General features: G+C 33.4%; 1 protein-coding gene across 1 annotated transcript; it reads left to right on the top strand.

The window, feature by feature from the left end:
• Positions 1–2,907: 2,907 nt before the first annotated feature.
• On the top strand, positions 2,908–7,528 carry LOC105955534 (patatin-like protein 6). The gene is given in 4 exon segments (XM_012979277.2): positions 2,908–4,349; positions 5,918–6,142; positions 6,144–6,266; positions 7,242–7,528. Coding segments are annotated over 4 exon segments (1,668 nt in total). The 5' UTR covers positions 2,908–3,179; the 3' UTR covers positions 7,392–7,528.
• Positions 7,529–11,939: the final 4,411 nt, after the last annotated feature.

Here is an 11,939-nt window from a genome sequence, read left to right as displayed (position 1 = left end):
ACAATTTAAACTCAGTCACTATCACCAATATTTATTATTTACTTGATATATATTAATTTAATAAAAGAATACAAAATAAATGAAAGTAGAAAAAAGAAAAGGCACAAATTAAAATAGTGCGTCTCCATTCTGCTGCCGACGATTGTGCGTAACGGTGGACCCCACTTCCCATACCCCACACGTCATTCCTAATCACACCTCTTATCACGGGGAACGGTTCTTAAACTGATCTACACCGTTGAAAATTCATCGCACCGGCTATGATCCAACGGCTCTGATCTCACCACGATCAGTCATCACAACAAAGTGCAAATAAATATAAAAAACTTCAATTAAACAAATAAATTCACTTAAATACATGATATACAATTAAACATTTATCAACACTTAGAACCAACATAATCCTATTAATTTAGGGATACACTAAATTTTCTATAAATTAATAATTATTTATTTATACATTAATTTGCATAGGAACTAGAGATTTATTTAAATCACGTGTTTAAAATAAATTAATTACACAGAAGTTGTGTATTAGTCATGTCAATTACATAATTAATTAAAAAAAATTGTGTTTAATACAAAGGAGGTCTCACTAATTATGAAAAAGGGTTATATCTACCATAATATATGTAAATGATGTTAATACAAAGGAGGTCTCACTAATTATGAAAAAGGGTTATATCTACCATAATATATGTAAATGATGTTGGGGTTCTCACTAATTATCCCTAATTAATAACTTATTAATTTATAAAATTATTAATATTATTTTTATTATAATTATTATATTCAATAAATATTAAAATAACAAAATTCATTTTGCACCTGAATTATGGGGTGTTTCACAAACTCATCTCTTAATTACGAAATGTACCAAATACCCCTCATGTTTAATCTGATAATTATGAAAGTAAATATAACTTACACAAAATTTATTTCGTACTGCAATGGATAAAATAAATAAAAGGGGCTCTTTGTCATAACTCCCATTACTTTTTTTAATGGGGATATGCCCAAAATATTTTAGACCATTTGGGAAAAGCCCAATTCCAATTTCAGCTATTATGCTTTCCAAATTTACCCCCGCCTGCTACCTCATCACTAGGTCACGCGCTCCGCGATTTTTTTTTTTCATTTTTTTAATCGATTATGAAGCATAGTCGATTAGTCTTAAATCGACTGTGCTTCATAGTCGATTAAGAAAATTCTTTATTTTTTAACTTTTTTTTTTGTTTCTAATTTTGTTTTTAAATTTTTTTTTTAAATTTTTTTTCTCTATCAGGTTTATTAATGGATAGTCGATTAAAAATTTAACTATTAAAAATAACAAATCACAATTACAAAAAAAAATACAAAATCAATTATATTTAAAAAAAAATACAAAAATTGTAATTGATTTATACATTGGAATCAATAAACAAAAAAAAAATTAACAACTAGATTCAGTTAACCTTAATCGACTACTGAACATAGGCGATTAAGCCTTAATCGACTATTGAACATAGTCGATTAAGGGTCCTGCCTGCGCGAATTTTTTTTTTCTGCGCCGTCTTCCGCCTCAATCCACCAAAAACCCTAGATCTGTTCTTCATCGTCACCACGTCGTCGCCACACCACAGCATCACCACCCCACTTCAGCCCCCGTTCCGAAATCACCACCACAATTGACAGCGAAAAGAGGAATTCTCATCATGGATCTACGATGGTGAATAGGTTTTTGGACGCGAATGGATACGATGAAGAGTCTAATTTCCTTCTCCGATGACAATCATAGCTGACAACGGGCTGTTGTTGCTCCGGGCAGCCGTACGTCGGTGGTCCGGGCTCGCTTGAGCGCTGCCAGGGCATAGGCCATAGAATATCGGAGGCTCGGCGACTCGGCGGTGTTGTTTTGGAGTTTGGTCGCCGCTCCCATGGGAGAAGTTTGTGTCTTCGCAGGTGTTAGATTGGGAGAGAAATAAGAGACGGAATAATCAGATTAGGTTTGTGAAAGGGCATATTGGGAAATTTAATTTAAGAGGAGAGTTGAGTTAAAGACAAAGGGGTTTTCTCAAATTATTTTTATGAGAGGATTTTTTCTTAACTACATTTCATACATTGAGGGGTTGTTGCTAATTATCCCTAAATAAAATGAGTATATACTACATATATTCATTGACACAGAAAATGACAAATACACATTTATACTTGTGTGTTCAACCAATATTAACAGGTTGTTGTGCTCTCACGTTGCAATTGGATTGTTGATTTTATAGTTAAAAGATTTCGTATATATTTTTATTCACATGTATTATAAAAAGGCATAATAACATTAATATATAAATGTAACTCTCAGAATTTGTTTATGTTATATTAAAAGAAATTAAAATCCAATTGTAAATTAAGATTAGATATATATAATACAATTTCAAAATCAAAATCAAAATTAAAATCAAAGAATTCATCAATAGGATTTTTGGAACTAAAAGTAAAAAGTATCGTATGAAAAAAAAACTCAATTCAAATCAACGGAATTTGTAAATTAAGTTTCAAAATATGGACAAATTACGGTCAACTCACAAAGGTAAAACCAAGTTATGAAAATCTCATATCTGTTTGGATAATTGCAATCAGCTCCCAATTTACTTACTAAATGAGGAGTTATTAATAAATAAATAAAACATAATTAAAGGGATGAATGTAATTACTCAAAATATAAGGATATTTTCGTAATTTTAATTCAAAATATTGATAGAATGGAATGGTATAAGTCATGCAATTGGCGCGAGAAAATGAAAATCTTATTATATTGAAATTTCTTTGGTGGCGGTGTGCTTTTGTATATTTATTAATAATTAATTAATTTAATATTTATTAACTTTTTTATAAAGGGCAAAAAAATGAAAACAAACATCCTCTGCGAAAAACTGCATTTTTTGTGTTGCTATTCGCCCCTCTCTCTCTCTCTCTCCTCTTTCTCTCTCTTCATTTTGATTTCATTGTTTCTTCTTAATATTGATAATCATCCCTTTGACGCCTTCTCCTTCAAAGCCTGCAATCCGATTATATATATATATAATTGCACTTCTTCTTCTTCGTCAATTTCATAACCCGCCATTTTTTGTTGTGTATACGCAACAAATTAAATACATACATACATATAATTGGTGTGATGTGAAGAAAAATATTGTTCAGAAATGGCGTGTATTGATTTAAACAGCAACGGCGACGTTGCTCCGATGATCGGATTGCAGGAGCCGAGTATCGATACCGATAAATTGAGCTACGAGATTTTCTCTATTTTGGAGAGCAAGTTTCTGTTCGGCTACGACGATCAGAAGATTTGGGTGCCGAAGCAAATTTCCGATCCTCCGCCGCCCACTGTTGCCACCGCCGTGGATGATGATGGAGGGGTTCAGGCGATTAAGAACCAGAGGGGGAAAATCTGCGTTCTCAGCGTCGACGGCGGCGGGATGCGGAGCGTTACGTCGGGGAAAGCGCTGGCGTATTTGGAGACGGCGTTGAAGGACAAGTCCGGGGATCCCGACGCCAGAATCGCCGATTATTTCGACGTCGCCGCCGGCACCGGCGTCGGCGGTATTTTCACGGCGATGCTGTTCGCCGCCAACGATCAGAACCGCCCGATTTTTCACGCCGACGACACGTGGAAGTTCCTCGCGGCGGAGGGTAGGAAACTGTACAGCAGCAGCAGCAGCAGCAGCAGCTCCTCCACGAAGAAACGGAAATCCAAGGGCGGCTTCTTCAAGTGCGTCTTCCACAAAAAAACCAGAGGCGGCGGCGGCGGAGGTTTGGAGAAGGCGATGAAGGAGGCGTTCAAGGACGGAAAAACCGGGCGCAGCCTGACGTTGAAAAACACGCTGAAACCGGTTTTAATCCCCTGCTACGATCTCACCAGTACGGCGCCGTTTCTATTCTCCCGAGCCGATGCACTCGAAACCGACAGCTACGACTTCAATCTCTGGGAGGTATGTTTAGCCACGTCAGCTGAACCGGGGGTATCCGACCCGGTTTGCATGAAATCGATAGACGGGTCGACCCGGTGCGTGGGCGTGGACGGCGGGTTGGTGATGAATAACCCGACGGCGGCGGCCATCACACACGTGCTGCATAACAAGCAGGAATTTCCGTTCGTGAGAGGGGTGGAGGATATTTTGGTACTTTCAGTCGGGGCAGGCGGGCAGCTAACGGAGGGCAGCTTTGACTACGAGCAGGTCAAGAAATGGACGGCTAAGGATTGGGCTCGGCCGTTGGCTCGGATTTCCGGCGACGGCTCGGCTGAGCTGGTTGACCACGCCGTAGCTATGGCTTTCGGTCATAGCCGTAGCAGCAATTACGTCCGGATTCAGGTAATTTAAAAAGAATTAATTACAATTAATCAAAACATTAAATATAATCATCTTCCATTGTTAATTGATGCAAGAAATAGTGGCATTTTAGATTTCTTGGGTGGGGGCAGACAATACAATTACAGGCTGGTTGATTTTGGGTGATTAATGAGGAAACCCTTGAGCAGGTGGATTTTTGGGAGCTTGCAATTTAATTTATTTTGGGGGAATAATAATAATAATAATGTATTAGAACACAGAAAACGAGAGGTGGAAACGTTGTCGTTTTTGGTTGCAAATTGATGTTGTGGCCAAATTGCCAACCCTATTGGGATAGAGTATTTCGACATTGACATTGTTTGCTCTCTGCTTTCTCTGTGTGTGTGTTTTTGTTTTGTTTTACAGTAATTATAGCATTAACTTGGGTCAAATTAAGAAAAAACACCTTATGTTTGGGTAATTACAATCAGCTCCCTCAACTATGAATCTTCTTACACGTCCACCTTATGGTGTCAAATTCAACATAATCTTTTAGATTTCATGGAATATTTTCTATTTTGTACTCGTTTTGTGCAAAAATGCAGTTTTTGATGCACCACAATCTGATATTTACAAGTCAAAAGACACATCTTATGGTCATCTTGTTTCAAAATGTGGTAAAACGGGTACAAGCTGGAGAATATTTCACATAATCTAGAAGATTCCACTAAATTTAACACCGCAACTGTAGACGTGTAAGAAGATTCATAGTTGAGGGTGCTGGTTGTAATTACCCAAACATAATGGAGTTTTTTCGTAATTTAACCTTACATTAGAGGTATGGCCGTCATTTACCCAACAACTAAATGTCTTTGTGGAATTAGACACAGTTTTACATTATCCTGTTATCCTCTTACCCAAAATAACCAAGGATAAAATATCAGTGCCTTATGTTTAATGTCACTAGGAGTTAGAATTAATTTGCACAGCTAGCAATATTTTGTCATTTTTTTCACATAGGGAATGTTGATGGAAACCCTTTATTTTCTGAACCCCATCAATTAAATTGATAATATACCACTATTTATATCATCTTTTATTACAGAGGGCTAATGAGTGGGAGATATCTTTTATTACAGATTGGCTATATATGTTCTTTTGCCAATCTTGTACTTGACCTGCATCTTTGTTCTAGTGTGGGGTTTCATTTTCCTTTTTATTCATATGGTCCTCCCTTTCATTAATTAATCAACCCATGCACGAGTTAACTCAGTCTGTAAAAAAAATCACGGGTTTTTTTTTTTTTTACTATTTAGAGATGACAGAAGCGTACTTTTTGCAGTTTACTCGTTCTTTGACGTGTTTATACATTTATTTATTGATTATGGTATGTAATATATGAGATAAGTTTGAAAGGGTATGTGATTATATGAAGGATAATGTAATTTAAATTGCAGCTGACTGGATTGATTATGCAAGTAGCTCCTTTTTTTGTTAATTAATTGAATTAAATTAATTAATCAAAGGGTCCGTTTCAATCGTCACGGGATAAAATCTTTCGAAATTATACTATATTGAATGGTGGGTTTTTTTTTTTTTTGGAATTATAGGCGAGTGGTTCGAGCGTTGACCAGTGTGGGGCGAACGTGGACTCGGATCCAAGCCCGAGCAATATTGAGATGCTGATGGGGAAATCGGAAGAGATGCTGAAGCAGAAGAATGTGGAGTCTGTTTTATTCGGTGGTAAAAGAATCGGAGAGCAAAGCAACTTTGAGAAGCTCGATTGGTTCGCCGAGCAACTTGTGCTCGAACATCAGAGGAGGAGTTGCCGAATAGCTCCCACTGTTGCATTCAAGCAAGCCGCCAATCAAAAGCCCTGTTGAAAAACGAACCCTCGGAAAACTCGACTTTCTAAACAAAACAAAAAAACTCGATTTCAGCAGAAGCATAATAAAAATGGTAAGCTTTCTCTTTCTTAATTTGTTCTTGCATTATGAATCGAAAACCAAAACCAAAACCAAAACCAAAACCAAAACCGAAACCGAAACCGAAACCGAAACCGAAATCATTTTCTTGATTGATTTTCAAGAAAATAATATTAAAAGCTGACAAGAAACATTGATTAATGAAATATAGTACTGTTGATTTTTTATTTATTTTTTATTTTTAAATTGGAAGTACTATTTGAGAGATGAAAATATGAGAGTAACAACCAGATATGGGGAGGGGGAAACACAATCTGCTGTCTGTCCACCGACACTGATTCTTGGAAATGATAGAGGGATATTTTAGTCATTTACTCGGTAGGGTAGTTGTACCTTGGAAAAGATTGGGGGTGGTGGTTGTACTCTTTGTCCGTAGTCCGGAATGAGGTTGACCCTTTTTACCCCTACTATAGATTGAACTTCACTTACGCATAATCACACGCATACATGTGGATGCGTGTACAAATGTGCACTGGATAAATATACACGTGTTCTTTTGGATACTACCCGAGTTCTTGAATCAAATAGAACATATATTAATATACATTTGTGGCTTTAGAATAATTTTCTTGATTTTAGTATTTTTTAAGCAATTAGTACCCTTTTAGGGGGTTGTGTGCTAAAGTTTTTGAATCATAGGGGTTTTTTTTGTGAATAAAATAATATGGGGTAGTGTTTTAGCAATTCGATATAACACAGGGGTACTAATTGCAATAAACCCGTGACTACTCGAGGGCCTCCCTCTTATAATTAATCTAAATTAGCATTTAAAAAAGAAAAGAAAAAAAATAAAGAATCTAATTAGCATGAAACCAAGAAAGCACCTGGCTTTATTATGTATTGTCCTCTGTTTTTTGCATGCAGGAATCTAATAATAATGTCTTGACTTTTTATTTAATTTTTATTTATTTTATTTAATGAATAATGTTAATTTATTTATTTTATGCAGGTAAAGGTGTTTGAACTGGACATAATAAGAACAAAAAAAAAAAGTGGAAAATGGATGTATTTTAGTAATATAAATATAAATATAATTAATATAAATATAAATATAAATATAAATAGGAAAATTATGAGAGGAGAAGTGGGGTTTGAGTGAAAAGGGCATTAATAGTTTATATTGTAAAAAGTGGTGGTGGATCTTGGTGGGATTCTTTGCCGGCCAGAGGCGGAGCATGGTGGTAGCCACCATATATATGGAGGTCAAAGGAAAAGTTGCTCTCATTTGACTTCCCTGAAATGTATTAGTGGTGGTGGACTACCATTTAAAGAAAACCCTATATATATATTTTTAGCCAATTTCTTGGTCTATCTTTTTTGAATTTTTTTAACTTTTTTCTTTCTTTTTCTTTTATATTTTTATAATTGTTATTCGAGCTGTGGAGAAGAAGACATGGAGTCGAACTGAGTATGTTGGAATCTTCACTAGTAGAAACCATCAATATATATATATATATATATATATATATATATATATATATATATATATATATATATATATTTTTTTTTTTTTGTTGCAATTTTTTTAGCAAGAATACATTTCGGAATATGTAATTTGTGTATCTAAGGATTTGGTAGATTGCTAAATGATTTTATAAATGATTTATAATTGTTACATTTTAATTTGTTCATGTTGTTTTGCATTTGTTTTTAGAAAGCAAAAGCTATTATGGGATTCATTAGTTATTAATTACCAACTGTTTGAATTATTTTAGGATTATATTTCTAGGTGCTCCCTTAGTCAGATCGATAGAGACTTACACCTACACATATACACGTGTGTTTGTGCTTCTATAAATTTTGACCATTTAATTTTATATAAAACAATAAATTAAGTATTTTTATTGAAAATAAAAGTGTGAAACAGTAGGATAAATAAGTTACGAATTGTGACTCGGAATCACGGGCGAGTCAACCCTTGGGCAACAGGTGAACTCAAACTCAACCAATCCAATGTATTACATCTATATATTTACTAAGGCGACAATAGTTACAATACTTAGGTATACTTAGGTGGTGTTTGCAAAAGCTTTTGAAAAGTGATTATGAGATTTTTTTAGGCTCATAATCACTTTTGAAGTATTTGCAAATACCTGTTTTTGCTTCTACTTCTTTTAAAAGTAAGTTGTTTTAAGCTATAATTTGAAAAACGTCCTTAGACTTATCTTTTCTATTTAAGTTGATTTTCCAGCATATATATGCAAACACCTCAAACTTGAAAAAAAACACATAATACCAACTTAAGTCAACTTTTAAATAAGCTTTTGCAAACACCACTTTAAACTAATTATTGGATTATTGGAAGATTTTAGTTCACATTTGCAATAATTGAGAAAAGGAGTGTATAAAAATAGGATAACCATTTAAACCAAACTTAATGTCATGGTCATGGTGACGATTGTGACTTGTGGAATTAAAAATAATTCAATTATGCACATCAATTTCACTTTTATCCACTAAACTATAATTTTGTATATTAAATTAATTAGAATTTAGAAGACACCGAAAGTGAGAAATAAAAAAACAAAGAAATAAAGTTGGGGTGGAATTTGGTGCCACGTGGTTGTTCATCAATTTTCTGCTTATTATTTAATTATCAAAAACAAAATAACAAATAAATATATTTTAAATGAGATGTGACCTACCAACCAAATTCTGAACTTCAATTATAGAAATTGGATTTGGTCACGAGTTTGGTTCTAATAGATATGACTCAATTATTGCACAATAGAGAAGCAATTAAGTTTATATTTTTTTAAGGGTAATTCCACTTTACCCCTCATACTCTGCCGGAGAATCACTTTACCCTTCGTACTCTCAATTGCATCGATTTACCCCCTGTACTTGTATAATTTCCCAATACAGCCCTCTCCGTCAACTTTTCTCGGTTTTGACTCTGACGCCGTTTGGTCAACTCTGTACATTACAAAATTGCCACTGCCTATTATAACATGTTGTTTCTTCTTCGTTAATATTGTCGTTTCTTCTTCTCCCACCACTTTCCCTTTCAAGATATCCCCAAATTGAATTAACCCTAGAAAACAACAGCAACTTTCTTCACAAATTTTGATTGTTTTCTTCCATAATAAATGTATGATAGGAAACGATTCACCACAAGCAAAAAATATGGGCTCAAGCAGCGTTAGAAGAAGTCAAAATTGAAAAAAGTTGACGGAGAGAGCTTTATTGGGAAATTATACAAGTACATGGGGTAAATCGATGCAATTGAGAGTACAATGGGGTAAAGTAATTTTCGAGTAGAGTACGAGGGGTAAAGTGACATTTAACCTTTTTTTAATTAAACAAATTAAAAATACGGGTAACATAGAAGATGACATGAACTCTGATAATGACATCATCCCATGGAATATGATGTCATATTTCACCACTTTCGGTGATTATTTTAAAATTAGAAAAACATTATTTTAATCTTTTCTATATCATAAATAAAAAAAAAAAAAAAAAAAAAACACCATAAATTCAGTCTAATGATATCAAGTGTAAGGGTGTTCATTCGGCAAAACAGTACCGGAATTTCGGTGCTTCAAAATTTTGTACCGTTTACCGAACTGAACTATTCGGTTCAATACGGTTTGTTACTGAATTAATTCGTTTTTTTTTTATTTGGTACCGGTAAAGCTAAAGATATATTTTCTTATTTTAAAAATGTAACAAAAATATATTTAAAATAATTAATTCTTGAATTTGACATTCAATACCAATACCGAAAACCAGAATTAAAAAAAAAATTACCGAATACCGAACCGAATTTTCAATTATGTATTTGACACGCACTAAATTTTCCGTTCGGAATGGTTAATGAACCGTAGTATTATTGTGTTTGTTTATTTTTATTTAATTTCATGAGTGTTTTTTTTCTCCCTGTAATTCAAAATATGGGCCTACATTTAATTCAAAATTTAATTCAAGGCCCATTTTGATCCTGGACCATTTCATAATAGACCACTCAGTTTCAATAATTTTAATTTAAAATTGTAACCATATAAAGAGTTATTTTCTAAAAAAATAAAATAAAATAATAAATAAATAAATAAAATTAAGAAATTATAATTTATAAAAGATAGATAATATAACTTATATACTTATTATAAGCATGACATTTAAAAATTAAAAGTCCACATAATAAGTCCGTTTATATTTTCTATTAAAAAGCAAATAATAAATAATTCAACCAAAAAAAAAAAAAAATAGTGATGTCATACAAATCCACTTCTTGATTGGGCTTGAAACTAAACTCTTGGGCTCTTTTGTTTCATTTGAGAACTAAGAAAAGGCCCATGCCTAAATCTTCTACTTACGGTGAGAATTAAGCCCGGCCCGTAATATTTTTACGTAATATTTTTATGTATGTCGAGTTATAATATACTCCAATTTCTTACGAACAAAATGAGATAATATTCAACTAAAATGGCAAAAACGGACTTTTGAAAGTCTAGACGATCGCCGTATTGTTGAAATCTGAAGTGATTCATGGACTGGACTTTCATCATTAGTTTTGTTCACTCGACCATTTTGCTCGAGATATAGTTTATTTTTCTGACGCAGATACAAATTGTGCATGAAAAATTTAATCCAACAAATTAATCATGTAGAACAAATAAACATTCATAATCTATAAAATATTTGATTCGATTATAATTACGACGTAAATTTTAAATGATACAATATAATATGTAATATATATTTCAAAACATGAAGAGATACGTATGGATATATACATAATGCACTAACAAAATTAGTCAATTTAATAAATATATAATAATTAATTTAATTAAAAAAGTTAAGGGTAGAGAATAGAATCTACTTTTGAAGTACAGTCTGAACACACGATGCAAAAAGAAAGGTGATAATATATACATATATAAAATTAATATTAAAAATGGACCCCTGCTTTTATTTTTTCTTTATTTTTTAATCCTTTTTCTTTTTCTTTACCTTCTTTCAAGACCAAAGCTGATTTATGCAGGGGGAATGTTTCTCCTTAATGCGTTATTATTACACTGTGTTCTTGATGTGTGTGTGTGTGTGTGAGAGAGAGAGAGAGAGAGCTGGATCTAGAGAGAGAGATCTAGAGAGAGAGAGAGAGAGAGAATAGTTCGATGTTGAAAAGGGTACGGTGGTCCATATTTCATGATGACAGAAATTCCAATTTCCAAACATGTGTTTCTTTTTGACCTCCTGCATTTGACTGTCTCACTAACTTTATTCCCTATTAACCAACCACACCCCAACAAATCAGATTTCAATTTACATATATATATATATATGCTTAAACTACAAAAACCTCCTTAACTTAGTCTAATTAACGAAAAACACCCCGGCCCCACCTATCTGTAATAACCAAAATCCCGCACTGATTAACTCTTGATCGAGTTTTTTATCAGAAAATGTGTACATTATGAAATTTTGTAAAGTCTATTCCCTGGAATAGAAAAAAATCCGTAAAAAGTCACACTGTAAGAGGTTGGTGTAAGAAGAAAACAAAGCTTAGGGGGGTTTTTGGTAATTACAAATATGTGGGGTTGTTTTTTGTAATTAATATATATATATATATATATTATTATTATTAAATTTAAATTTGTGAAAAGGAGTGGGGGGTGGTCCATGTACCCTTTAACTGTAGAGT

This window comes from Erythranthe guttata, chromosome 6 (genome assembly GCF_056151865.1).
Source record: "Erythranthe guttata isolate IM_541 chromosome 6, IM_541, whole genome shotgun sequence".
Classification (NCBI taxonomy): Eukaryota; Viridiplantae; Streptophyta; class Magnoliopsida; order Lamiales; family Phrymaceae; genus Erythranthe; species Erythranthe guttata.
Note: the sequence above shows the minus strand (reverse complement) of the source record. Positions and strands in the feature narration are given on the sequence as shown.